The sequence below is a fragment of the Colias croceus genome, chromosome 9 (assembly GCF_905220415.1).
Source record: "Colias croceus chromosome 9, ilColCroc2.1".
Lineage (NCBI taxonomy): Eukaryota > Metazoa > Arthropoda > Insecta > Lepidoptera > Pieridae > Colias > Colias croceus.
Window position 1 is genome coordinate 2999747 of NC_059545.1, and position 24435 is coordinate 3024181.

At 37.2% G+C, this 24435-nt stretch overlaps 1 protein-coding gene across 5 annotated transcripts in view; it reads left to right on the top strand.

Annotated features, from left to right (window-relative positions):
* Positions 1-24435, top strand: part of LOC123694220 (tyrosine-protein phosphatase Lar) — a 323834-nt gene that overhangs the window by 295498 nt on the left and 3901 nt on the right. The window contains exons 8-24 of one of the 5 annotated variants that reach the window (XM_045639590.1): positions 3479-3604; positions 3913-4062; positions 5493-5626; positions 6112-6262; positions 7445-7468; positions 8815-8915; positions 9561-9623; positions 10229-10358; positions 10941-11091; positions 12371-12507; positions 13617-13913; positions 18444-18583; positions 18997-19199; positions 19315-22444; positions 22517-22627; positions 22999-23168; positions 23825-23960. In XM_045639590.1, coding sequence (XP_045495546.1) covers positions 3479-3604; positions 3913-4062; positions 5493-5626; positions 6112-6262; positions 7445-7468; positions 8815-8915; positions 9561-9623; positions 10229-10358; positions 10941-11091; positions 12371-12507; positions 13617-13913; positions 18444-18583; positions 18997-19199; positions 19315-22444; positions 22517-22627; positions 22999-23168; positions 23825-23960 — 5354 coding nt within the window. The remainder of the gene's footprint in view (positions 1-3478; positions 3605-3912; positions 4063-5492; positions 5627-6111; positions 6263-7444; positions 7469-8814; positions 8916-9560; positions 9624-10228; positions 10359-10940; positions 11092-12370; positions 12508-13616; positions 13914-18443; positions 18584-18996; positions 19200-19314; positions 22445-22516; positions 22628-22998; positions 23169-23824; positions 23961-24435) is intronic. The other 4 variants (XM_045639591.1, XM_045639594.1, XM_045639592.1 and 1 more) reach the window with 4 other exon arrangements.

Below are 24435 nucleotides of genomic sequence, written 5' to 3' on the forward strand. Positions count from 1 at the left end.
TAAAACAAAATTGAAATTATAGTAAACTTCACAAATAACCCAATACCGCAGATATTACACATGCATTAAATGCATAATGTTAAAATGTATTTTTCATTCCTCATTAACTTTCCAATTAATCAATGATCATTATATTAATTATTTCACGTATCGTTAAAAATTGCCGCGTTTTAAATCAAATAATGGAGTTTTTTTCATTTTACAAACATAAGTATGGACTTAATAATAATTAAAACCAAGGGAATTTTACTTTTTGATAAAACACAGTACTTAGCTTGATCAAAAGTAAAAAGAAATACGAACAAATTCTGACAGACGATCTTCAATGCCTGTGTCAATGTGTTTGGTGTAAAATTTTTGGATAGTTCCCGTTTTTTTTAAAAAAAGTTATTACTGTCATTTTACTCGTTAGGTAAAGGCCGTCCGATATGAGTTTTTTGATATCTGCAATAGTTACGGAATAATCGCTTGTGCACACTTAACGATTACACCCTGCATACTTACAAGTATATATTATAACACTATTTATTAATACTCAGAGTAATACCACATTAAAGACCCATCGCGATCTAAAACCGTCACAATGGCATTCGCCCTTTCCTTTCAGTTTAATTAAAGGTACCAACTGTAAGAAGATTTTCATTTCGATGTCAGAAATAAACGTGGAATTTGTTTATCATGACTCGAAGAATATTTGTTATCTAAAAATGTTAAACCTTCGATGTAATACCATCAATATAATGTCACTTAGTGTTTGTATAGCTTCTAATTTTAAACTATTGTTGTGTTAGTTGCAAAATTTTGAGACTGATGATAACCAGCGCTGAATACAGTCAAGTTTTTCACAGCAAAAGCTGAAACACAATTTTCTTCTTCATTTTTATATAATAAACTTGTAATATATACCAATATTTTGTGTTCAAAATATGAGAAAAAGTTAACGATGTTTTTATATTTATTAACAACGCGCCATCTTGACGAGTGCTACAATTGTTTAAACGCTGAAATGGCGGCGGCCTAACTCCAATTAACATAATGGTTTCGCGGCAAATATTTTCTTACCTTTTTAACGTTTTTTCTTAGTCAGTGGCAGATACAAAGCGTACTACTTGCACTGTCCACGCTCACAATATAATAGATGATGATTACACCGACTTTTCCGTTTGTTAAAGTAAATGAGGGCACGTTTTATGGGCGTCTTTAGTTATTTGGAATATGTAATAGATCCTTATGATGATAGATTTAATGTTGTTAAGGTTTTAAAAAGTTTGATAATGTTGACTGTTGATAACAGCTAATTGTTTCTTCTTACTTTAGTAAAAGTAATTCTTAAAAACATTAAAATTTTTAAGAATTACTTATACTAAAGTTTACAGGGTAAGTTATCGAAATAATCACCTATCTAGTTTATACAATATTCGTGAAGTTTTTATGTAAGTGGAGCTATAAATATTACAATATTAGGCACATATCGGCATGAGATGTATGGATGTAAAACCCTACATGCGTTGTATATCAATATGTAATGTATCTATTGAATCAAACTGAAACGTAATAAACTCCTTGCAAAGAAATACAAAAATGTTCAAGATATCACTTTATTCTTAATGCATGTACACTCTACACATTAAGTGTCGTATTGGCACCACTTCCCCGACATTACCTTCTGCCACATATTTTTAACATCAATCGCTTAACATTTTATACACTGGCTACATTTATACGCTCCCTTTGTTTAAGTCAAAGGTCGCGTCAACCCTCACGCCTCCCTCATTTATACTGAAAAGTGGACCATTTTGCATGTTTATTCTTGACACGTCGTCGAAAATATAAAACTGGCAACCTTTGTGGCTTTAAAGTATTCAGGTGTTAAAAATACTGAGCACGTGTGCAGGTGGATGTCGTGACTCGTGGGCTCTAGAGGTATCTGTTGCAAGTGCTACCTTTTATGAGTGTTGAAATTTGAAACTGGCATAGTGTAGCCTTGGCACAATACATTGGGATGGTGGATATGAGATAGGGATTATTGTTGGACGTGTGCTGTTGAATTGCAGAAGAATATAAGTTTATATGGAGTTTATGAGTGTGTTTTTATAGTGTATTTAGAAAGGCGGTTTAGAAGTGAAAAGGATATGACATAATCAGCTATATTAATATCATGAATAGTTTGTATCTATGTGATAGGATTTGTTGTTAATTTACACAGTTTTTATTTACTGAAAAGATTTATTGAAATTTGCTATAGAGACGGAAAACAATAGGTACAACTCGAGCAAGCCGCGAGCTCAAACTAGTGCGACTATTCACTCTTTTATAATATATAATTATTTATATTATATAGTAATTTATAATATAATAATGTGTAATAAACATTCGATTAGGAAATACATAATTCAGTCCACTATAGTTATTAATTTTAAATGTGTATAAGCTGACTATTAAGTAATTCATAAATATACGTTATACATACCTAATGTACAAACTTATATCACATTTATTCATGTAATATCAAAAGTTAATAAATTTAAAATTCATTTAGTTTGATGATAAATAATTAATTATAATAAGTCTATCGAAAGTATTCCTTTCGCTTGTTAAACAAAGTTCTCTGGAATACGATATGACGATACTTGTCAAAATACAATTAATTTTATTGTGAAATAATCTGAGATTATTATTAATTACGCGGGAATTATTCAATTGTAACTCAATCGAGTTTGGCACTTATTATGTTACAATTTGATTGGTACAAATTACCTCAGACACTTTACTTAGATCTAAAGTCTTTACTATTAAGGTTGAAATTGATTTACACAATGAGATTAGAATTTAAAAGCGGTAAACATGAACGATAAAATTATGATATACTAGGTTTCCGCCCGCGGCTTCGCCCGCGCAGTCAAAGAAAAACCCGCATAGTTCCCGTTCCCGTGGGATTTTCGGGATTGCGTCATTTTCCCGGGATAAAAAGTAGCCTATGTCCTTTCTCGGGTATCAAAATATCTCCATACCAAATTTCATGAAAATTGGTTCAGTAGTTTAGGCGTGATTGAGTAACAGACAGACAGACAGAGTTACTTTCGCATTTATAATATTAGTATGGATAAAGGACATACATATAAAAGTAAAGATTATGAAGATATTGCTCTATAAAAACTCTTTTATGTATTCAGTAAATGTTGTTAAAAATATGAAGAAACCCGAAAGCATATTATTTTAACAATTTTAACTATACAAAAAACTATGTTTTTGCTTCTATTACAGCAACTACTTTTTTATATAAGAGCAGGTAACTGAGCAGGTAGATCACCTAATGAAGTGACACCACCGCCCATGAGCACTCACAAAATTAACTTTGTGAGGCTGTTACCGGCTGTCGAAGATGGATGTAGGCAAAACTTCTTCCTTTTCTTTTCAGTAAGCCTAAACTTAAAAATTACAAAAGTATAATTTTTCTTAATAAAACCATCTTCCACAGTGAGACGTGTAGCACCCCAGTTTTCGATACCGCCCCCACCGCGGACTGAAGTGATGCTGGGCGGTAACCTTACGTTGAAGTGCGTCGCCGTAGGATCGCCGATGCCCACCGTCAAATGGAGAAAAGGTATACCTTTTTTATATTGTGTAATATATATTTCGAAAATTATTATTAGATCAGTTTGAAGACTTTGAACAGATTTAAAAGCATGCAGATCACGTTTACTCTAAGATGTTTGAAACGTAGGGTAGTATAAGGGATAAATCGCATTTAAAACATGTTAGTTTCTCAATGGAGGTTTGCGTCTCCAAAAGCTCATAGGTAGTCTATAATTAGCATAACTTTGGAATAACTTAAAATTCACTAAATTAGTGTATTATAAGTTTAGGATATATCTATTGAACAATGCTTAATATTTATTATTTTTCGCGCAGGATTGACGAAATGGCTGACGCCTGAAGACAACCCACCGCTCGGCATCAACACACTGAAATTGGAGGATATACGAGAGTCTGCGAACTACACGTGCGAGGCAGCCAGCGTGCTTGGCGTGATTGAAGCCACGGCAGAGGTCAAAGTCCAATGTGAGTAGAACTATCGTCATCATCATGTATAACAAACGTTATCAGACATCTTCTTCTACGGCATATATTAGCTCTTACTGTAAAGATACAGGCTTCAAACGAGGTTTTAGGCATCAGTATACTACGCTGGTCAAGTGCGGGTTGATAGAATTTTTGTTTCTTTGATAGGTAACTAACTATGTATTTGTATTGCTGTTCCCGCAATGTTTCCTTCACCGAATAAGACTACAAAGGGGGTTTAGAAAAACTGTCTGTCGATATTCTTATATCCTTTATTATTTGCATCAAAACTAAGTATCGTGATCTTGTCCATTTAATTGGATATGTTTTTTATTTCAAATGTTTATTTATTTGTCCTTATATCCTTTGAAAGTGCAAAGTCTCATGCTATGATTATTTTCACGTAACCAAATTATAGAATTGCTTTGCTAAACTACATAACTACGTACTTAATATGTAGTCAGATGCAATCACCCGACAGATTTCTCACAGTCAAATAGCTATTGAGACCGACCGAATATTTGGTTGTGCGAGCCGTATCATTTCCTTTATGTAACTGCAACTGGTCGATAATTAAGGGAATTACACGCCTAACTCATTAGGTACTCGAACAAAACTCCATCATTGACTAGCGTTAGACTGGACAGACAATATTTCAACGATGTTAATGTATTTAAATAGGTACATAAATAATCACTCCGTTTAATTAATAAGTTGAACAAAGCGAAGTTTCCACAGTGAACCGAATCAAAATTAAGTATTTGCCAAAATCAATTTGATAAATGGCGGGGAGTCTCATCCATCTATTATGGATAAATATTATAATTCCTAATCGGAAGGCTTGCGAACTCGCCGGATGCCCGGGAGACATAACGAATGTCAGTTTGATTAATGATTAATTATTGTTACTTCGTCCGTTTTCTCAGCTTAATTCGAAAGGGATTAGCCCCTTTTCCCCCGACTTGTTTAGCCGTACGGCTACGGCCCGTTAAAACTTTCAGGCCGTCAATTGAACTTCGTATTTTTATGCGTTTAAGTAGCTTAGCGAACTCATAATACACCAGATTCGATGTTAAACATTAATGAGGGATTTTTGTAAGTGGAAAGGAGGCGGGATAACGCGGGAGCAGTTTATTAGGTTAGCTTGTGTTTTGAAAAGTTTAATTAATATGTGAAAAAGTTAATTGGGATTTGCTTCTCTTATTCTAATTTTAATTCAATAGAATTTCTACTTAAGGTTCCTTTGAATCCTATTTCAGATATCAAACTTTCACGAACTAGTAATTTTGTTTTTCATCGAGACAAAAAGTTAGTTATCTATTTCATCATTTTTATGTTTATGTATAAAAAGTGTTTCTATTCATGCGTATATTTTAAACATAAATTCAATAAGAATATTTATTTCACTGATATTTTATAACTTGTAACAGCGTTACCCGGTCCCCCCACGGAAGTACGCGCGTCTGAAATCACCGCGACGACCGTGCGCCTCGCGTGGACGTACAGCGGGCCCGAGGAGCCGCAGTACTATGTTATACAGTACAAACCGAAATATGCTAATCAGGTAAGATATAAGTCGATATTTTTGTAAATTATACAACGATAATTGTGTCATACAGCATTTTATAACTACCTACATTATACTATACATACTATTTTATAGATGTAGAAAAGAAAATACTTTAATGTAATTGTCATACTATATACACAGTTTTTGCATTCTTTGAGTGAAATTGAAGGAAACATTAAAATTACATGCATACAAACACAGCATAATATGGTACATATATGAATCAATAATTTTTCATATAAAAGTATGTATCCGTGTAAATTATCAATCTTTAAAAATAAACAACTATTTTCAGAAGCCTTCCATATTCTAATCCAACACTAAACATATTCCACACTAGATTCACAAAAAGTTCCACCAAATAATAACGTCCATGATCGTACATAACTTTGATACTTCCTAACCATTCGTTAACTTTCGCTCTAACGTTTATCTTATTTTATTTTATTTTATTTATATGACGTTGTGTTGCGTTGCAGGCGTTCAGCGAGATATCCGGTGTGATCACACAGTACTACTCGGTGACGAATCTGTCCCCGTACACGGAGTACGAAATGTACGTGATAGCTGTGAACAACATTGGTCGCGGCCCGCCCTCCGAGCCGGCGGTCATCACTACGGGGGAGACTGGTATGTAGTTATGTTAATGTGGTAGTGGGTTAGATATGGTATAATATAGCATTTTTTATGGGATATATGACACACAGAGTAGAGATAAGTGGTGGTCTAAAATAGACAAAATAAAACAATTTTCTTAAGGTATATAGATGATTTTTTGCTAAGTAGTGGCCTAGAAATGAGCTAATGGAGCATTTTTCCTAAGTAACATTGGACTGTTTTAAGGATAAGTTTGTAGGCTGGAAATTGACTGACTGGATTACACCTCTGTGTCAAGCTAAAAATATACTCAAAACTGTTTATTTTTAATTTTAAGTCTATTTAATAATTTTTTAAGCCCAAGATGGTTAATGGTAGTTTTTCGTCACGATCCAAAGAAAAAAAGTTTATATTGAAATTTTCTTATGATAATAAGGGAGGAAAGGGAAATGAAGGTCTTTATAAGATAGACCTATAATTTGCGTTGTTGAATTACCTTCGATTTATTGAATCCTATTGAAAGTTTTTTGTCATTAAGCTCCTTTATATTTGCGTACTCTCTTCAATGATTATTAACAACAGGTAACAAATTCCTGTTAAACCAACCGACCAACCTCGCTTGGTGTATTGATGTAAAAAAATATTTAAAGGGACGTTTTAATCATCTCTGCCGATTGAACGTTGGCGAACCCTACCGGCATCCAAATAAAATACAACAATTTCGGCGCATTCATCATCCGCTTCCTTTAATTTTGTTCTTATCGCTTACGATTCTATCTATTTCCTTGATTGATTTCATCGCTTTAGATTCGGTAAATAGATTTTTGGTTTTACGTCGCTCGTTTCTCAGTTCTAAGATATTTGTTTTGTACGATTTTTTCATGCCAACGCGTATAACGCGACGTTACTACGGTCGCCGCGGCTTTCATGTAAGTTTTGCTTCTGAGTGAGATTTTTTGATTGACATAGTTTTGTTTTTGTTTTTTTATTTTTTATTTGGCACTTTTAAATTGGGTTTTCGTAGTTTTAGATGTAGCGCGTGATTTACGTTTCATTTCATGCACCATTTCGTTACCGACGGACATTTAAATAATGTTACTACTACACGTTCCCTCTATCCTTTTTCTGCTATAGCACATGTGTGTGATTTGAGTGTGACATTTTTTATGTAATATCTACTGACTAATAATGCTGTTTTCCTGCTATTTTTTGCAGTGGATTCATTATATGGAGGTGCGAGTAAGTAAATTGTTACTACATACGGGTAGTTAAAATGCATGAGTCTTTCGCTTTTATTTTATTGAAGTCTGTTTTCTTTTAATAAAACATGTTGTTTGTGGGCGATAAATTTACGTTATTCTTTAACATATTTTAATCTATCGCATAATTAAACTATACTTAATCTATATACCATAATATCATTTCTGAAACATTTTTTTTTTTTCTAACCTCATTTTTCACTCCAACAACTTGACTTAAATTACCGCAGACTCGGGGGTCGAACAAAATATTAAAATTGTCTCTGATGAGATGATAATGAAAGCGTTGCCATAGAGAAAAAATAAAAAATTCACCGAGCACTTTTCCTTTTCAGTGTATTTTTTAACGTAACTAATAAAAGGGAGTTCGGCGGAGTTACAAACGCAATTATGTCGTAATATTGCACCGGTATCAACTTCTATTGTCTCGAGCCTACGAAATATTATAAACGGCAAAAGGGATTTTTCATTGAGTGACGTTCTCTTTTACGTGTCCGTAGCCGCGATTACAAATCCTATTAAGGGCCATTGTGTCTCCGGCTGTTATTATTTCCTTTTTATACTTTCATTTTGTTTAAACTTAATTGAGATGAGACAGAGTCCGCTTAGCGCGTTATTGTTCCGCTCCCGCGATATTACTTTTATAATAACAACCGTTTTAATGCCACATCAAATATTTATGTGAAGCTCCAAGAGTCAAACGATGGGAAAAGCGATTAATTAATGTCCATTATCATTGTTTTGTTTTCGCCTTTGTGTTTTGTATAAATTGAAATTTTATTATGTTCTGCGATCTGTTTGGATTTTGTTTTTCGAATATATGTATATTGAGCTGGCTGTTTTCTTTGAATGGCAACAAATTGGGACAGATTGCCACATTATTTATTTACATGTAACATGATTGTATGTGACGCTAGTATTGACTGTGTATAATGATTTATATTGGTTTTATCGCATTCTATAGGGCTCTATCATATGTGTGTGATGTATGTGTATATGTGTTTTTAAAACCAACTTACTTCAGAAAATTTTAAAACTTAATCATTTTATATGACCTTGAATTACGCCTGGTTGTTCCTTCATCCCTTTCACACCAACTTGCCAAGTTAGGTGTGAAAGGGAAAAAAAACAACCAGGCGTCATTCAAGGTCATACCTTCCCGTGACAAGTCAACGTTCATAGTGCAATCTCCAGTGTATTAGATATAAGCTTCTTGATTTTAAATTATAACTAGCAACATCTGTCAAACTGTCACATACGTCATGCTACATGCCACAGATTAAATAAGACACTCTAAAATGTAGAGTAACCACGATTTTCCCACAGAACCCGGTTCAGCGCCGAGGAACGTGCAAGTTCGTCCGTTGAGCTCGAGCACTATGGTCATACAGTGGGATGAGCCAGAAACGCCTAATGGTCAAGTTACGGTAAGTTATATGTATTATAGGGCAGTATAAAATATTTCAAAATCTTTAGAAGACTTTGAATTAAAAATGAATTAAACAAAGAATGTTACTAAGTAATTACTTAGTTTTAAAAAAGTCTTACTAACATGTGGACCTATGTTGTTCTACAAATAAATGAATAATATTTTAATTAAATTAGTCTAAATCTTATTATATGTTCCAATGTGATTTAAATGTGAGAATTATTTTCATACATAATAATGATTGTTAGTCTATCAATTTACCTTTTACAGTATGGATAATGAAGAAGTATGAAGCTTCTTTGTTATTTTAAAGTATCTGTATGTACATATGATTGAATAAAAATGATACTAATAAACAAAGACATATCACCTCACAAGATAAAACACGCGCAAATTGTAACACAATATTAATATTATATTTTTATACCTACGCTTCCATTACAACGTTTTTCCTCAACGCAACATTGTCTTTTCAAACATCTTGGTAAATTAGAATTTCTGAGTTTTCATTATGTTGAAATACATCTCTGTATTTTTTGGCGTTCATTAAAATTTTCCAAATAAAGATGTTTTATCCTCGGAGGTATTTCTCGGTACACGGTAGGTATGTTGAATTGTATGTAATGTTTTTTTTTTTTCGCAGGGATACAAAGTTTATTATACGTCAGATCCGTCTCAGCCAATACAATCGTGGCATTCTCAAATGGTGAGTTACATTTGATGAATTATTGATTTTTTTCTTGTTAGTTAATTGATGTGTATAAAGATTGTTTCTGTGTATATTTATTCAGGAATATTTAGCTTTTGAGCAGCAGAATCTTTCGTAGATTAAAAGTTTAAATTCGTAAGCTTAATCAAATTAATGAGATAGATAAATAATTATATTCTCCTTTATTGATTTTCTGATATAGTCAATACTGTTCTGAACCTTCAACGTTCATTCAGTTCAGAAATCAAAGTTTTATTGTTTCATAGTATATGTCATTTTTAAAAAGTGGTTTAGAGTTGCTTGTAGGGTATCTACAACAAAATTGGCAAGAAATGATAAAAAACGACGTGTGGCACTCGGGGACTGCCGCGGTAAAGCTATTGCATGCTATGCCTTCAAGTCACACCTCCGCCCGTCGGAGTGGGGAGCGTGAGGTTTTTTCGTTACGGAAATTCTCGATTCGGTCCTCGCGATCAAGGCCCGCGATAGAAGCTATACAATAGCTTAAAAATCTTACAACTTTCACGTTTAAACTTTTCAGTACGACTAATATACCTACGTGCTTTATGCCTGTATTATTAATTAAAATTTCCCCCAAACAGATGGACAACAATCACTTAACGACTATAAGTGAACTGACGCCACACACCGTGTACACGATACGCGTACAAGCATTCACGTCTGTAGGGCCGAGCCCTATTTCAGCCCCTGTACAAGTGAAGACTCAGCAAGGTTTGTTTCTTTCTGAGTTTTTTTTTTTAGTTGAATAATTTTGAGATTGATTAGTTTAGTTCACGGAAAGAAAATAGTAATCAATCACTAGTTAGAATACTAAAAAAATATAGTGGACATTTTTTTTGTGTGATAAGCAAAAAATTGAAAAATTATCAATTTGCTTAATATACACAATTACACATATATACGTTCTCGAATAACATAAAATAATTTCTATATGAAAACCAAGCGAAAAAATCTCCAAAGAACTTTCAGCTTTATAATATTTTCATCCGACTTTTTCAATCAGAGGAGTATTTTTTTTTTTACGTTTTTATTAATTACGTATGCAGTTATTATAATATTTTTGAAGACCATTTAATAAGTCTATATTAAAATCAAACCCGAAAAATATGCAAAGGATTGGAACTTTCAGCTTTGTAATATTTTTATCTTAGTTTTCCAATGAGAGATTGTTTTTTTATTCCGATTTGTCGAGCCTGATATCAATATGATGGAATTCAGTACATGAAAATTTTGTATTTACAATTTTTGCATATTTTTTTTTTTTTTTCATTTTATATTAATTTGTAAACCCAGGTGTACCGTCCCAACCATCAAACTTAGTAGTCGTAGAGGCGGGCGAAACGTCGGTCACATTATCGTGGCGACGACCGACGCACGCCGGCGATAATATCGTGTCGTATGAACTGTATTGGAACGATACGTACGCTAAGGAGCATCATAAGAAGTGAGTTATGTTGTTTGTGTTGCAAAATGTTTTGTGTGGTTTATGTAAAATAATTAAAGGATACGCTATTTTTTCAAGGGTGAATGAAGTAAGTATGTAGAGTCTAAAGTAATTTTTTTTTGCGATCCTCCTCCTTAAGTCGAAATCCTCACTGCTGAGGGTCGTGATCATTTTGGAATTGTGATTTCCTAGTTATTTTACGCCATTTGTCTCGATCTTCTGCGATGTGGATAGCTTCAGGTACGCTAGTTTCTACGGTCGTTTTAATTTGGTCTGACCAGCGCATTGGGCTGCGGCCTCGGGGCCTTTTTCCTTCTACCCTGCCAGTTAGAAGGACTTTCTCCAGGTTGTCTCCCCTCTTCCTTGCAATATGACCGAAGAATTCTAAAATTCGTCGCAAGCATGTGGAGGACAGTCTTTTGGTAATGCCAAGCTCCTTGAGAATTGATTTATTCGTTCTACGTGCCGTCCATGGGATGCGAAGCATTCGTCGCCAACACCACATTTCAAAAGCATTTATCCGAGAGTAGTCTGCCTTGCGCAATGTCCAGGTTTCGGAGCCATATAGAAAGATGGATGGATGGAGAGCCATATAGATTTTTGCGATAAATTATGAATAATTGATGAGAGGATTGTTCAGTATGAGAAAATTTTAATTGTGACGCTGAATTTGAATTCTTTGGAAGTGAAGAAAATGTGGATTAGCAGTCTTAGGGCGGCCGTACACGGACCGCTTCAAGCAGTTGAGACCGACCGCTTGAAGCCGCGACCGCGCGGTGAACTATAGGCATTCATGCACCGCCGTACACGTGACGGCTCGAGCCGTCGCGACCGCTTCAAGCCGTCAACTGCATGACGAAATTCCACTGTGCCGTTGACGGCTCGCGAGCGGTCGTGAGGCATACACTGACTGCTCGAGCCGTTGACTGCGCTAGAGCCGTCGACGGCTCCCTATACCCCTGAAAATCAATGACTTGACTAGTCAAAAAAATCAACGGCTCGAGCGGTTGGTAGCGACGGCTCGAGCGGTCAACAACCGACGGCTCGAGCAGTTGACGCCGACCGCTCGAGCCGTCCGTGTACGTCGCTCAGCCGTTAACTGCTCGAGCGGTCCGTGTACGGCCGCCCTTATTGGCATCTATTTTTTCAATATAAATAATAGCGTATCCACGTCTACTTTGTATATTGATTTAACGTGAAATTATTATTATTCGTGAAAATTTTACGTATTCGTGAAATTCCCAATAAACGATCAATTATTATTATAAAAACAACACAGGCGCATACCAATAACGGAGACGTACACGCTAAACGGCTTGTACCCGAACACGCTGTACTACATCTGGCTGGCGGCGCGTTCCCAGCGCGGGGAGGGCGCCACCACGCCGCCCATCGCCGTGCGCACCAAGCAGTACGGTACGTGACGTCACACGACACGACACGACACGTCGTGACACATCACGATACGATATGTCGTGACACACGACACGACGTTTGGGAACGGTCTGCGTTGTAGATGCAATGTTAAGCTACGTGGGTTGATATTGCAATGCTAAGTTTGATTTTAGATGGTTGCAATGTTGAACTGCGTAGTTTGATATTGAAAAATTTTGATATAATTTAACTTGAAATTAATAGTCCCCCGTCCACCCCGTTTAATAAGAAACGTACAGCCCCTTCCCGAATGCTCTGAAATTGTGAAGTAACTATCGTTTTCCAGGTAATGCCCACTGTAATATTTCACATAAAAGCACCTGCCCGGCACGCTGCCAGTAATATACAGCACAAGCACCAAGTTTTATATCACGATAATTGTGTGTTTTTGTAATTGTAAATTTGTAACGGCAATGTGTACGCAACGCGGTCTCTTTCGACTCATTTATCCGTCTAAAGTGATTTGAACGCTATGTGCGTACACCGTGCCCAGTAGCTTTATGTTGTTCGTACGTTTTACGAAGCTCCGGCTCGAGTGAATTTATTTTTTATATCCTACACATTCGTCGGCGACACGAACATCGCAGACGACCATCCATCGCCCATCAGACGAATGATCATTTCCTACATAACCATCAATAACTAATTCCATTTGTGTAACTAACGTTCTGACTTCAGATGTATGGGCGAGCGGATCGCGCACTACACTAAAAGCATGTTGGGTTTTAATCAGATTTTTTTACATTTTTTTATGTTCATTTTATTTCTGGGCACCATTTTTTCATATAATTTCGATAGCATTCAGTGATTGCATCGGATCGGGCCTTTCGGTCTACACATTGCAACAGACCGATCGAGGGGTACATTTGAGGGTACAGTTCGACACAGACCGATCGGTTGAGGGGGATTACGTGGGAGGGTACATGTTGTAACGAGTGGGCTACGTGGGAGGGTACAGGTTGCTACGGACCGATCGGTCGCCAGCGGGCGAGGTTTGAGATCTGAAGATGCGAAAGTCCGCGGTGTACGGGGGAGGGTATAGGCGAAGGTCCGCACTAGGCGAGGGCTCGCCTGACGTTTGAGCGTTGCAGTGCCGGGCGCGCCGCCGATGAACGTGAGCGCGGCGGCGATCTCGCCGACGGCCGTGCGCGTCACGTGGCAGCCGCCGCCCGCCGAGCGCGCCAACGGCCGCATCGCGTACTACAAGCTGCTGTGCGTGGAGGCGGGCCGCGGCGACTCGGAGGCGATGGTCGTGCGCCTCAACCAGACCAGCTTCGTGCTGGACGAGCTGCGGCGCTGGACCGAGTACCGCGTGTGGGTGCTGGCCGGCACCAGCGTGGGCGACGGGCCCGCCTCCTACCCGGTCACCGTGCGCACGCACGAAGACGGTACGTACTGTGTACCTAGTGTACGTACTAACGGCACGCGCTCGGTTTTATGTACACAATACACTTGGAATTAAGCTATTATGATGGTAATATGGGAGATACTGTTTCAGTTATAATAAACAGTCACTATAACAAAAATTGTCATATTCATGTAATAAATAATAATTATTATAAAGTTATATATTAACAGAATACTGAATTAAAGTTATTTACGAATGAATCGTAAATTTCCTGAAAATTATATTGTGACCTTGAAACATGAATTAATATTGATATTGAAACCCGGCTATTCAACGTTTAATAACTAAGGTTTAAATGAATTGAATTCAATTTTTTAAATACGTGAAAATGTGTACATAAAATTGAAAAATGAAATACTAACAATTGAATTAAATTAAAATTCAAATAACATTTCATGAATACAAGGCATATTTTGTTGAAAGGAGAATGCCCATTTTTGGTACTGGTTTTTCTCATGCATCAAGACAACAATACTATTAAAAAAATCTCGGCAATTTAGAGGCCTTCTTACCATCGGAAAATATATTTTGAACAGGGAATGTTTTGTAAAATCTAATAAGACATGTAATTGTTTAGATCCGTTATTATAGATTTAGTGTCCATTACCGTTCACATTTTTGGTACAGGAATTTCTCATGTATCAAGATAACAATACTTTAAAAATAAATCTCGGCAATTTAGAGGCCTTCTTACTATCGGAAAATATATTTTGATCAGATAATGTTTTGTAAAATCTAATAAGACATGTAATTGTTTAGATCCGTTACCATAGATTTAGTATCCATTACCGGTTACCACGGTAACCAAGCGGTAACTATTATGACATTTACTATGGTAAATAGCTAAATGTATTAATGTCAATTATTGTTTACATTGAATTACAAAAAAATCAATTAACATAAAATCACTTTTTAAGGTATTGTTTATACACTGTAGGTTGTTTTAACATAGATAGTGAAGTAAAATAATAGAAATATATATAAAAAAAAATATTATTATGACATATAGCTTGTTAGGTAACCAGTTATTTCTTATTTTTATCTTTCTTCGAATATGTAGTGAAAAAATGATTCAAACAACAACAACAACATGTAAACCGAATAAAAACTCTATTGGCATTTTTTAAATATATATTTAGGTTTTCTTGAAATCCGTCCCGGAAGATTTCTGGTGCCTACCTACACTAGACGATGAACAGGTAGACTTTGTCTGAAAGCATAAGCTCTACGCATAGATTAAATATGTTGAAACGAAAAATAATCTTCGGGCGATAAAATACTACCTAAATAACAGATAAACCTAACTAAATCGGGGTTATTTAAGTTTTGAGGTTATTTCACATTTTTCTCAATATCTTGAAAACCCCTGTTTTTATCACAAAAAAATCAATTGGTAAAAATCTTTTGAATATCGAAGAACCCTCCAAAACCACTCCGGCATTGACGCAACACTATACTGTGGTCCATACTTTCATGGGCATTCTCCTTTTAAAGAATAAAACTTCCTAAATCGTATCTATATTGGTACATAATTAATAGGAGTTATATTTATCGTCATCAATTTGAATCTTCTGTGATAATATTCTTTAACGTTTCAAAATATAATGCCTAAATGTTTCAGGATAAATTAATGATGAATATTATATTAATTGTACCATTTTAATGTTACTGGATTTCTTTGGGACAAGGTGAATCTAATAATGAAATCAATCACGAAGTACAAAAATACTACCCCAAAATTGTCACTTTCCATATTAAATCAATTATGGCTTCGTGGCTGGTTTTTAACGATATTTCTTGAGACATAGAGAAAATAAACTCTTTTTAGAACAATTTTGGTGATTATTATTTCCCCTATGTCTTCAATGTGTTTATGTATTGGTGATGGGTTGGGCATATAATAGGATGGGTTATATCTTATATATCATACTACATACATATATTATATCGTACAACTACTATCAACGTTACTAATACCATTTTTTCTTTTCTCCTTTCTTTTGAGCGAATAGCAGGATTCTAATCGAGGAGGTTAAAATTCGTAACAGAATATTTTAATATGCTTGCAAATTACGTGTACATATTTTAAGATTCACTCATATTTTATTATATTTACCGCTTGAAGCGGGATAGAGTTGAAGTTTCCACTCACTTGTCACATGTAATGATTGTTCATGACGTCATCGATTGCGTCACTCGCTAAGATGGCACTCACTGATATGCATACTTACAATGCACCTGGTCTAGTGTCGACGGCACCGTTATATATGATTTTTACGCACAGTTCTTGAGTATTTAGCAATGAACACAATTTTGCATGCTTTCAACACAGCACTGTTTTTCGTTCAAATATTTTTCACTGGGCACCGGATAGGTTCATCTTCGCTGTACAATATTGATGTTGTTTATTGAACAATATTGTAAAGCGAAGATCGCACTTTTAGGAGCACTCCGCACAACTAGCAAATCGAGGTGAGAGAGCGAGTGCGTGGCACTACAGAAGACCCAACGGCCCGCTCAGAGCCATGATCCAAAATACCTACTTATAACTTTTCTCTGCAAATGTTCAAATACAGCGTAAAGAATCACAGTGGTTCATGATTCTGCCTGGGCCTCGGTACAGTCTAACAATCACCACGGCCCGAGCGCCGCATTTGAATACCAATACCGTTTTAACATGACACGCGCGCATGCTACTATACTCACAACTACTTCTCTACTCACTACTCTGACTGTACTCTTAGCGGGAAGGCAGCGGGTTGAACTGACGAGCGATCCCGAGGATCCATCATTCTGAACTAAATTCAATCGAACACATTCGGCCCACCTCAGAACGGATCTGAGGGATCAAATCCGCGACACTCAAAGCCAATTCCCCGACCGCTCAGCTCAGATAGACTACGCGCTACTATCTTTCCCTCTATCTTTCTATCTATCTCACTTGCTCTTATGCTACAAGTTATCGCAAGTAGCATCTTCTATCTTCTTCTCTCTTCTGTATACTCTATCAAACTATCGTCGTGCATGAACACTAGATATTGTGACATACGAAATACTATTGTGCCTAACGTTCGCTATTGCCGTTGTGGAACGGACGGGATCCGAGAAACGCTACAAGACAATTTGGCTTCAGTTCCGTAAAGTACTTACGTGTTTAATTTTAAACTGAACAACTTTTAGAAGACTACAGCACCGGACAATCACACTATGACACTGCCACAAACTCACAGTGGACAACACAAGGTATGCAACATTACACACTTAAGAGAAACGGCGCACAAGACAAACACTGAGGACGCACACACACAATTCGGCGCCGTCGCTTTAATCAATACATGTGCGTGTGAGTGAACCGTCTGCGCCAAGGGATAAAAATGAGCCGCTCGTGCATTGCCTATTTCTGTTCATACTTAACCCTTATTGAAATAGTACACGTCAAGTAATGCGATATATGACTGACTCGAAGCTCGAGACATTCGGTCCCGGGTGAAAAATAAATTCTCGTTACCTTTCGTTGCGCTCTTGACGTGAGCAGAGAAAGGCATTGCATGCGAATCGACATTGTCGCCGACGTCCCAAGCGGCTTAACCTGAATGCTCCTCCTAAAGAGCTCAAAATACACGAGGAAAATGAAATAAGAGAACCCCCATAATGCCGACAAGTGTTCTACTCGTAATCTCTCACTTAGTAGTTCCGTTCGCCCTGCAATGTTTGCACAATTTGTCTTAAATGTATTTGAATGCGTTTTTCTCTTTTTTTTCTCTCGTCACTGACTTTGTATGGGCCGCTGGTAACCGTACAGCTATCAAGAGTGAGTATAAATTACTATAGTGCTTGTATAGACGTGCGTTTGTGCTTGTGCCTAAGCTTCGTAGTTTGTCCTTCCTAGTATTTACACAAAACTTGACTAACCTAACTGCAAGTGGTTAAAAACCTAAGTGCGCATGAATTTGTGTTTACTCGTAATCCACGTTTCCCGGTGTGATTAAACAAAGCGAAGATAAATCTTAAGACCCCATGCGTGATCCCTTGCAGTGTGTGTATATTTGTAATAAATCAGTAAGCGATCTTGTTTAGTTATAGTTACGCCGCTTTTGGATAACTTATAGTAATAAATGTATTTCTCCTTAAACGCTTTACAGTTTTAGTTGATCTTTATAATGTGGATTGAAAGGTAATGGTTTTATTTTTAAGTTATGATGATGTGAAAGGGTGTAAAGTTTACATTCTTTGTGTGTGTTGGTATTCAAATGCCCGATCGAGATGCTGAGAGGCGAAAACCGCCGTGACCGAAATACTCTATCAGCATAAACGACGGCTCTTACCGACCGCACTTTATATGAGAATCGAGCAGCGCTTTTGGAAGATTTTGAGCTTAAGTCCATTTAGGTCTTTAAAATTTCGAGGCTTTGTATAGATTTAGTACGCTCCCGTAGATGCTGATAGGGCATTTAGGTCGATGTAGAGAAGGTACGGCTCGGTCAGTCTAACGTATGTTTCGTACTCACAGTGCCTGGTGAACCTCAGGAGGTGAAAGTTAACTCCATCAACTCGACGTCCATACACGTCACATGGAAGCCGCCACAGGAGAAAGACAAGAATGGCATCATACGAGGCTACCACGTTCACGTGCAAGAAGTTAGAGAAGAGGTAAATTATGTTTCACATAAGATTAGTTAAAAATACATTTTTACATACATTCAAAATAAACATACATTAAAAACTGGTTTTACCTGTGTTTATCTATAATATAAAAATGAATCCCAAAATGTGTTGGTAAGCGCATAACTTTAGAACAGCTGAACCGAATTCTTTAATTCTTTTTTTCTTATATTCCTTGGAGTACGAGGATGGTTCTTATGTAGAGAAAACGTGAATATGTACCACGGGCGAAGCCGGGGCGGACCGCTAGTTTTAAATAACAATAATATGAACTCGATAAAAATAACTTATGATAAATATTTTTTTTTATCGTCTGAGTAGTTTCTGAATTCGTAGCTAACAAAGAAACCAACGAACAAAAGCTTAGATTAAACTATATTTTATTATTATTTATTTCTCAGGGCAAAGGGCTTCTAAACGATCCAATGCGGTTCAACGTAATGGATGATACGACATTGGAATTGAACGTCTCTGGATTACAACCAGATACAAGATATAATGTACAAGTTGCGGCTTTAACGAGAAAAGGTGACGGGGACCGAAGTCCGCCTGTTTCTGTCAAAACGCCAGGCGGTGTTCCGAATAGACCTACTGTTAATCTCAAGTAAGTTACTTCAATAGTTATATTAATTAATAAGTAATTTTGTAGAACTTAAGAGTGTTAATAATCTAATAAGATTTGCATTTGCAATATTGCTAATATATTATTTTTGTTTCAGGGTTCTAGAACGTGATCCTATAGTATCAATAGAAATTGAATGGGCAAAGCCTACTCAAACGTATGGAGATTTACTTGGCTATCGGTTGCGATATGGTATAAAAGATCAACCGCTCGAAGAAATGAATTTTTCCGGAACCAAAGTTAGTTCGCACAGAATTAATGATCTGGAAAGAGGCGTACAATACGAATTTCGCGTAGCCGGTAGAAATCCTATAGGAATTGGTCAAGAAACTATAAAATATTGGCTTACACCAGAAGGCGCGCCGAAAGGCCCTCCCACGAACGTATCATACAATTTCCAAACACCAGATATTGTAAGTATTACTTGGGAACCGCCAATAAGAGCAGACCGAAGTGGCCAAATAAGGAAATACGATGTACAATTTTATAAGAGGGGAGATCAATCTTCACTCGTAGAGAAGACCACTGAATTAACTAAAGCTGTATTCACTGGGTTAGAAGAAGACGCCCACTACGTTTTTAAGGTCCGTGCATACACGGATCAGGGAGCTGGCCCTTATAGCAAAGACATCGTAGCGCATACAGAAAGAGACATCGGTAGAGCACCAATGTCAGTGAAAGCTGTAGCTACTTCGGAATCTGGTGTTGAGGTATGGTGGGAAACTGTACCTTCAAGGAAAAAAGTTGTTGGTTATGTCATCTTTTATACAATGACTCCCGTTGAAGATCTAGATGCATGGCAACAAAAAACCGTACACGTAACTCATTCGGCAGATTTGGAGAATTTGGAAAAATTCGCTGAATATGCTATTGCTGTGGCAGCTAAATTAGCCGATGGTTTGGGAAGGTTATCGGAAAAAGTAACTGTTAAAATCAGACCAGAAGAAGTGCCTTTACATCTTCGAGCTCAAGACGTTTCCACTCATTCAATGACACTGTCTTGGTCTCCTCCTTTGAGGCTAAATCCTGTTAGTTATAAGATTTCATACAATGCCATTAAAGAATTTGTTGATTCTCTTGGAATGACTCAAACTCAAGAAATTCCTAAGAGAGAAATAGTTGTAAAGCACGATCGAACGTCTTATTCTATCAACGATTTATCGCCATTTACGACATACAACGTGAATATAAGTGCCATACCTAATGATAACTCTTACCGACCGCCAACTAAAATTACGGTTACAACTCAAATGGCAGCGCCTAAACCAATGGTAAAACCAGACTTTTACGGTGTTGTTGAAAATGAAATACTCGTTATTCTACCTCAAGCCTCCGAAGAATATGGACCCATATCGCATTATTATCTTGTTGTTGTTCCTGATGACAAAGCACATAACCATAAAAACCCCGATCAATTTTTAACAGAAAATTTAATCAAAAACAACGCTAGGACGGACGATGAAAATGCACCATACATTGCCGCAAAGTTCTTACAAAGAAATATTTTATATACTTTCCATCTAGGAAACGATGAAATGTACGAAGGCTTCCTTAATAGAAAGCTTAATCCGAAAAAACGATATAGAGTATTTGTGAGAGCTGTTGTTGATACGCCGCAGAAACATCTTTATACGTCAAGTCCTTTCTCCGAATATCTGTCACTTGATATGCGAGAAGCTCCACCGGGTGAGGAACCAAGTAGACCAGATCCTAAAGATATGAACGGTGACCCTGAAATCAGAATAGAAGAAAATCGAAAAGAAGCGGGTATGGTTTGGGTAATTGGGCCTATCATAGCAGCATTAATGCTCTCACTATGCTTAGTACTACTGTTTATTGTAAAGAGAAGACGACAACCGTGTAAAACGCCTGATCAAGCTGCTGTTACTCGACCATTAATGTCAGCAGATATTGGTTTTGGAGCTCCATCGGATCCTGTTGAAATGAGAAGACTTAATTTCCAAACACCTGCAATGATCTCACATCCACCTATTCCTATCTCCGAACTATCAGAACATATAGATAGACTGAAAGCTAACGATAATCTGAAATTCTCTCAAGAATATGAAAGTATTGAACCTGGCCAACAATTCACGTGGGATCACTCTAATATGGAAGTTAACAAACCTAAAAATCGTTATGCTAATGTTATAGCCTATGATCATAGTAGAGTTATCCTGCAGCCTATTGATGGAATACTTGGAAGTGACTATATTAATGCTAACTATTGCGATGGGTATCGAAAACACAATGCCTACGTTGCAACTCAAGGACCATTACAAGAAACCTTCGCCGACTTCTGGAGGATGTGTTGGGAACTACGAACATCAACAATAGTCATGATGACGAAGCTCGAAGAAAGAACTAGGATTAAATGTGATCAGTACTGGCCAAGCCGCGGAAGCGAGTCTTACGGTATGATGACAGTCGCAATCGCTGAAGTCCAAGAACTGGCTACTTATTGCATTCGTACTTTCCAAGTCACCAGAAACGGTGGAGCGGAGCGGCGAGAGATTAAACAATTACAGTTCACGGCGTGGCCTGATCACGGCGTACCAGATCATCCGGCACCGTTCTTGCAATTTTTACGTCGAGTTAGAGCTTTAAATCCACCTGAAGCGGGACCTCTAGTTGTCCATTGTTCTGCGGGTGTCGGTCGGACCGGCTGCTTTATCGTTATCGACTCCATGCTGGAGAGAGCTCGACACGAACGCACGGTAGATATCTACGGCCACGTGACTTGCCTGCGTGCACAACGTAACTACATGGTGCAAACTGAAGACCAATACATCTTCATCCACGATGCCTTACTCGAAGCCGTCATCTGCGGCGATACGGAAGTTCCTGCGCGTAACTTGCATTCGCACATACAGAAGTTGATGCGCATCGATTCTATCGAGAATATAACTGGAATGGAATTGGAATTCAAGAAACTGGCGAACATGAAAGCTGATTCGAGCCGGTTTGTTTCCGCGAGTTTGCCATGTAACAAACATAAGAATAGGCTGGTGCACATCTTGCCGTATGAGTCTACCCGCGTCTGTCTGACTCCTCGCGATGGTTCTGATTACATCAACGCTTCGTTCGTCGACGGCTACAGATACCGGGCAGCTTACATCGCCACTCAAGGCCCGCTACCAGACACTACTGATGACTTCTGGCGCATGCTTTGGGAACATAATTCTACCATAATTGTTATGCTGACAAAGTTAAAGGAAATGGGAAGAGTACGTATATACTTTATATCTTTTTCGAAATTGTTCTAATATTCAAATATGCTAATAAATTTCTGTTTTCAGGAAAAATGCCATCAATACTGGCCTTCCGATCGTTCTGTGCGCTACCAATGTTTCGTCGTGGACCCCATCGCTGAGTACAATATGCCTCAGTATATCTTGAGGGAATTCAAGGTATGTATATTTTAACAACCCTACACATACAACAACCCTATAGAAACCTATAAATGCCCTTTACTGTGCGACTTTTCTTTCTTACCTGATTCTTTCAAAGATGACTTTGAACATCTATTTATTTAAAATGTGTAATTTGAAATTAGCACGGACGAAATATGTGGCGAGCTTTCACTAAACTTACAAAAAGACACTTAACAAAATGTCAAAAACAGATTTTGAAATGGTTGTTCCATACGATATTTGCCAAAAAAGTTTAACCCAAGATTTGAAAATTGCTAATTAACTAACAAACTTACAAGTTTATTTTACGTTTTTAATTTTTTTTTTTTTTTTTTTGTGAAAAATATTAATATGTTTATACGCCACAGGTAACGGACGCGCGCGACGGTGCGTCCCGCACAGTGCGGCAGTTCCAGTTCACGGACTGGCCGGAGCAGGGCGTGCCCAAGAGTGGCGAAGGGTTCATCGACTTCCTGGGGCAGGTGCACAAGACGAAGGAGCAGTTCGGGCAGGATGGACCCATTACGGTGCACTGCAGGTTTGTTGGGCAGATGTTTTGGGTTGGGAAATAATGGTTTTGCGATTTTGTTTAGAATTAGGATGTGTAAAACTTTCATTTTGAGTTTTCTTTTATTCGTTTATTTACAAGATTTACACCATAAATTCAAAACATGATAACATTTTACAGTCCGTTTTAAAAAGTGCTGTGCACACCAAAATATTTGATTAACAAAAAAATAGTCACGTCATGGATTAAGGCAACGATTTTGCTATCTTTGAAGTTTCACTTCTGATACTTTTACTCAGCACACACACTCTTTTTTTATCGATAGGTACAATAGCTTTTGAGATTATTTATCACCTACAGCGCAAAGTATTCCTCCTTACAATATCAATATCGACTGACCGGTTGGCTTGGTTGGTAGTGGCCCTGCCTTTCAACTCAGAGGTCATGGGTTCGATTCCCACCCGGGGCAAATATTTGTGTGATGAACATAGATGTTTGCTCTGTGTCTGGGTGCTAATTATCTATATAAGTATTTATTTAAAATTATATATGTGTTTATCAGCCATCTGGTTTCCATAACACAAACGAAAAGCTTAGTATGGGATCAGATCGTGCCGTGTGTGAAAATTGTCCTGAAATATTTATTTATTTAATGATATCAAAAACAACGTGTATTTATAACACAGCGCGGGCGTGGGCCGCACGGGCGTGTTCATCACGCTGTCGACGGTGCTGGAGCGCATGCAGTACGAGGGCGCGGTCGACGTGTTCCAGACCGTGCGCACGCTGCGCACCATGCGGCCCGCCATGGTGCAGACTGAGGTAAGATATAATAGGTGGAAATACGTTAAAATGTGTTTTTTTTTTGTAAGAAAAATATTCAGTTGTTGTAGTTTATGGACGAATAGCATTGCCATGTAGTTTATGCCGTTTTTTCTGTTCCTATATGAAATTTTAAGTCATTAAATTCATGTTCTTTGTGAATTATGAACTACGTAACTCAGTTTACTTACCCTACTTTTGTTGTTTTGAAAATCTTCTTATTAGCCCTTTTCAGAATAGGTAGCGTTGGACGTGTAAAGGCAATCACGATAGCGTAGACTGTAGAGAGCCTAAATTTCTTTGATCGGAAACATCGACGATTATTTGTTAGTCGAACGCTCTCAATTGTGAAGAGGGCTCATTAATTGTCTGTATTTTTTATTAATAACTTCCAATTAACATCTTTACATTACTTTTACCCCAACATTTAATAATACGAGCAGTGAATGTTGGTTTGTAGTAATGTCCTTATACA